Source organism: Aulonocara sp. 'chitande type north' Nkhata Bay, linkage group LG16, assembly GCF_057382095.1.
Source record: "Aulonocara sp. 'chitande type north' Nkhata Bay isolate Kocher_YH1m ecotype deep benthic linkage group LG16, A_spYH_male_GT1.1, whole genome shotgun sequence".
Taxonomy (NCBI): Eukaryota; Metazoa; Chordata; class Actinopteri; order Cichliformes; family Cichlidae; genus Aulonocara; species Aulonocara sp. 'chitande type north' Nkhata Bay.
Genome location: NC_141359.1, coordinates 37908453 through 37913242, shown reverse-complemented (window position 1 = coordinate 37913242; position 4790 = coordinate 37908453). Strand labels below are relative to the sequence as shown.

The 4790-nt window shown below is 43.0% G+C and overlaps 1 protein-coding gene across 1 annotated transcript; it reads left to right on the top strand.

Annotated features, from left to right (window-relative positions):
* Positions 1 to 294: 294 nt before the first annotated feature.
* Positions 295 to 1266, top strand: LOC147312060 (olfactory receptor 2K2-like). The gene has a single exon (XM_086266546.1). The coding sequence runs from the start codon at positions 295 to 297 to the stop codon at positions 1264 to 1266; it is 972 nt and encodes a 323-aa protein (XP_086122672.1).
* Positions 1267 to 4790: the final 3524 nt, after the last annotated feature.

Genomic DNA, 4790 nt, shown 5'->3' with positions numbered 1-4790 from the left:
GCATAAATGTAAGAAATTCCTAACAGTATTATGAAGAAAGCATCTTTTAAATAAAGTTGTAAAACGTTTTAAAATTTCTTTTTCAAGAACCTGCAGGTTTGTTTTATTATGTGTTTAGTACATGATACATATTAAATCCCCTGTGATTTTCCAAAGCTGTGAGCTTTCATTCCAGATCAATGATTGGCTGGTTTGAAATCCCAGCTCACGTGTTGCTGTTATCTGTACCTGATAGAGGAGAGAGGAGAACAGATACAGTGAGAGACTAGGCTTCACTTAGGTCTCTCAATCACAATGAATAATGTTTCTGTAATAACAATGTTTTTTCTTTCAGGTTTCAATGAAACAGTCAGTCACAGGTTTGTTCTCTTTTTCCTCAGTTTGTTTTGCTACTGCATCATTTGCCTGCTAAATGTTTCTCTCATTGTGATCATCATCTTGGACAGCAACCTCCATGAATCAATGTATATTCTGCTCTGTGTCTTTTGCATCAATGCACTTTATGGAACAGCAGGTTTCTTTCCCAAATTTCTCTGGGATCTCCTCTCTGATGTTCATCTCATTTCATATTATGGTTGCCTTATTCAGACTAAGGTGATTTATTCTTTTCTCTTCGGCGAACTCTCAATTCTTGCACTCATGGCATATGACAGATATGTGGCCATATGTCAGCCACTGAAGTACCACTCTATCATGTCAAAGCAAAGAGTCATAAGGTTTGCATGTTTTTTGTGGTTCACAAATTTCTGCATTATGGCTGTGAATGCCTTTCTAACATCCAGACTGAAGTTATGCAGCCCGTATCTTTCCACACTCTTCTGTGTGAACTGGATTATTGTTCAACTCGCTTGTTTTCCAGCACAAACTATAGTTAATGGCATATTTGCAAATATTACAATAATTATTTATTTGCTTCATGGTGTTTTTATAGTTTGGTCCTATATGTATATCATTCAAACATGTGTAAAGTCTATAGAAAACAGGGCAAAGTTCATGCAAACATGTGTCCCACATCTCATCTCATTATTTACTTTTGTTGTGGCAGTACTTACTGATGTTATAAGTATGCGACTGGGTTCGAAAGAGTTGCCTCGGACCCTTCAAAACTTTGTAGCAATAGAAGTTCTTGTCATTCCTCCTATTATGAATCCTCTGATTTACGGTTTCAAACTGACCAAAATCCGAAAAAAAATTTATAGTGTTGTTATTTTAAAAGGAACTAATTTTTGTTTTATTCGATCAGAAAATAGTTTCACACACAGCTAAGTGTCACACCCATTGTTTGACATCCATTTTAAAATAAGTCCAAAAAAATGTTTAATTTTTACTGAAATTTGTGTTTTATTTGGAGTTGTCTGAAAACATGTCTATTGATGTGAGCGGATATGACGTTTTATTATTTATCTGCATTTCCCAGATGATTTACATTTTGTAGATGTCTTTGCACTAAATGTATTTTTGATGGTCACCTGCCTAATTAACAAAAAAACACTGATATGTAGAAAGGCTGTAAATTTCAGTCTTTCTTCTCATTACTGTTCAAGGAAATAACAGGCACCGTGGAGACTGCACATGTGAAAAGGATTAAAAGACAAACTGTTTTAGATGTGGCAGCACTATCAGAGTGTCAATCTATTTTGATATTATGCTGTCTTATAAATCTGATCCACAACCACATGGATGTGAAGCAGTTTTAGTAGTTTTCTCAGTTTATCCTCTTTTTCTTTAACACTTATTGAAACAGTCAGAGGTTTTAGCAACTGAACCAGTTTTAGAATTTCTGCTTAATCAAACATGAAATCCGTTTTTACTTAACACTTGTACAATTAAATGGCTTTTCCATTGTTTGAAGGATTGAAAGTTGAAGCTGAAGATGTACAGTGCAAATCAGTTTTTCTACATGACAAAATGTTTCTTTTTACTGTATTAAGTAAAAAGAAATGATCTGTTAAACAGTAAGAAATAAATGTGTACAATTGCAAAAAAAAAAAAAAAAAAGATCTGGTAGCTCATTTCTCAGCAGCAGGTGAGGCCAAGAAGCACCACATCCCACACACAAACTACCAGCAAAGGCCTCCCCAATAGGCGTGTTCTCTCCCTGCTGTTCTTGACCCTCTAAACTGATTGACTAGAATGCCTTTTATTGTCACTATACACATGTACAAAGAGATTCAGAGCATCTCCTACCCAGTGCAGACATGTGGGGAAAGAAGAAAGGGGGGTGAGGTGCACAGTTCTGTGGCACTGTATACATATGAGCAGGTCAATATCAAAAAATATCAAATATACAAATACTGAAAAAAAATAAATAGTCTATATTTACAGTGAGGTATTTTGACATAAATTAAATATTGCACAGTGGTGGTAGTGGTTGTATATTCTGTGTATAGAGGAGAGGCTTGAATTGGGGGGTGAAACTGTGTCGTCGGTTCATGTGTGAGTTCAGGGTGCTCATGGCTTTTGCAAAGGAACTGTTCCTAAGTCTGTCAGTGTTTGTGCTGATGCACCTGTAGCGCTTCCCTGAGGGAAGCAGGTCAAGCAGGTCAAAACCTGGGTGGGAGCTGCCCTTGATGATGTTTGTTGCTCTGTTGAGGCAGCGGGTGAAATAAATGTCTGACAAGGAGGGGAGAGGGCAGCCAATAATCTTCTGTGCTGCCTTAATTACACTGTGAAGCTTCACTCTCTTCCCATCTGGTCAGCTGCCGTACCTTACTTATAGGCAGTATGTCAGCAGGCTGTCAATGGACGAGCAGTAGAAGATCAGCAGCAGGTTGGAGTCCAGTTTGTGCTTCTTGGAAAACCGGAAGGTGTGGACCCTCTCCAACCATCACTGTTGATGTATTGGGGGCCTAAGTCAGTGCTGTGCCACCTGAAGTCGACAATGATCTCTTTGGTTTTCATAATGGTCAGTGCTAGTTTTTTCTCTGAACACTATGATGTCAACTTCAGGACTTCCTCTCTGTAGACTGCCTCGTCTCCCTTTGAGATAAGTCTGACTAATGTGGTGTCTTCAGCAAACTTGATGATGATGTTGTTGTGGGTCGAACTGCAGTCTTAGATTTAGAGACAATACAGGAGTGGGCTCAGCACACAGCCTTGTGGGGAGCCAATGCTCAGCATGCGAGTGGAGGAGAGATAGGGGCCAAGTCTTACAGTCTGGGGCCGGTTGGTGAGAAAGTCAAAGGCCAAGAGTGACCAGTTTGGTGAAGAGGATATCCAGGATGATTGTATAGAAAGCTGAGCTGTAATCCACAAAGATCATCCATCCATCCATCTGCTTATCCGGGGCTGGGTCACAGGGGCCGCAGCCCTAGCAGAGAAGCCCAGACCCCCTCCCCACACCAAGGCGTTCCCAGGCCAGCTGAGAGATAAAATCTCTCTAGTATGTCCCAGGTCTGCCCCGGGGCCTCCTCCTGGTGGGACATGCCCGAAACACCTCACTCAGGAGGCACCCAGGATGCCTGAACAACCTCAACTGGCTCCACTTAATGTGGAGGAGCAGCTGCTCTACTCTGAGCCCCTCCCGGAAGACTGAACTTCTCACCCTATCTCTAAGGGAGAGGCCAGCCACCCTTCAAAGGAAGCCCATTTCTGCCACTTGTATCCGTAATCTCGTTCTTTCGGTCACTACCCACAGCTCGTGACCATAGGGGAGGGGAGGGATGTAGATCGACCAGTAAATTGAGAGCTTCGCTTTTACACTCAGCTCTCTCTTCACCACAACAGACTGGAATAGTGTCCATATCACTGCAGCCTCAGCACCAATCCATCTGTCGATCTCCCACTCCCGTCACTCGTGAACAAGACCCCGAGATACTTAAACTTGGGGCAGGAATTCGTCCCTGAGTTGAAGTGGGCCCTCCACCCTTTTCCAGCTGAGGACCGTGGCCTCAGATTTGGAGGTGCAGATTCTTATTCCCACTGCTTCAAACTCAGCTGTGAACCGTTCCAAAGCGAGCAGAAGGCTATCACCCGATGAAGCCAACAGAACCACAAACTAGAGATGAGATTCTGAGAACACCCACAAACCAAGATGGCGGCGTGTGAACAACGCGAGGCTCAGTGTCTCTCCAGAATCTGCTATTTAGCGGTTTTTTATCTACTTTTAACCAGATTATTTGTCCAGAATTGCTGTGCGTTGCTGACCTACAGCAGACAAGAGCTTCTGGACATCTGGACTCATAACTCCAACAGTTTTATCGCCGATCTCCGACTCATCCCAGAGATCTCCAGGACACCGGAGGCTGCCCACTCTCCCCGGCCGGGCGGAAGTGCACGCAGACGGCGCCGAGATCGTAAACAAAGGCGAGGTAGGCGCGGAGGGCCACGGGCTAAGCTAAAGCTAACACCACACCGGCTGCCTTTACCCAGTATTTTCCTCGCCAATGTCCGTTCTCTGGCAAACAAAATGGATGAAATACGGCTCTCCATCACTAACAACAGACGGATTATGGACTCAAATGTCATGTTTTTCACCGAAACATGGTTGAACAACAGCTGCCGGACAATGTTATCGAGTTAGCAGGACGCCACACACACCGAGCCGACAGGCTAGCAGATGACTCCAGCAAGACCAGAGGTGGAGGTTTGTGCATTTATATTAACAATGCTTGGTGCATGAACTTCACTACTACTGAGAGTCACTGCTCACCTAATGCGGAGTTTTTAATGGTCAAATGCAGACCTTATTATCTCCCCAGAGAACTCACTTCGATCATACTCACTGCCGTGTATATCCCCCCCGACGCTAATGCTAGGTTGGCCATGAAAGAACTTTCTGCAGCCATTAA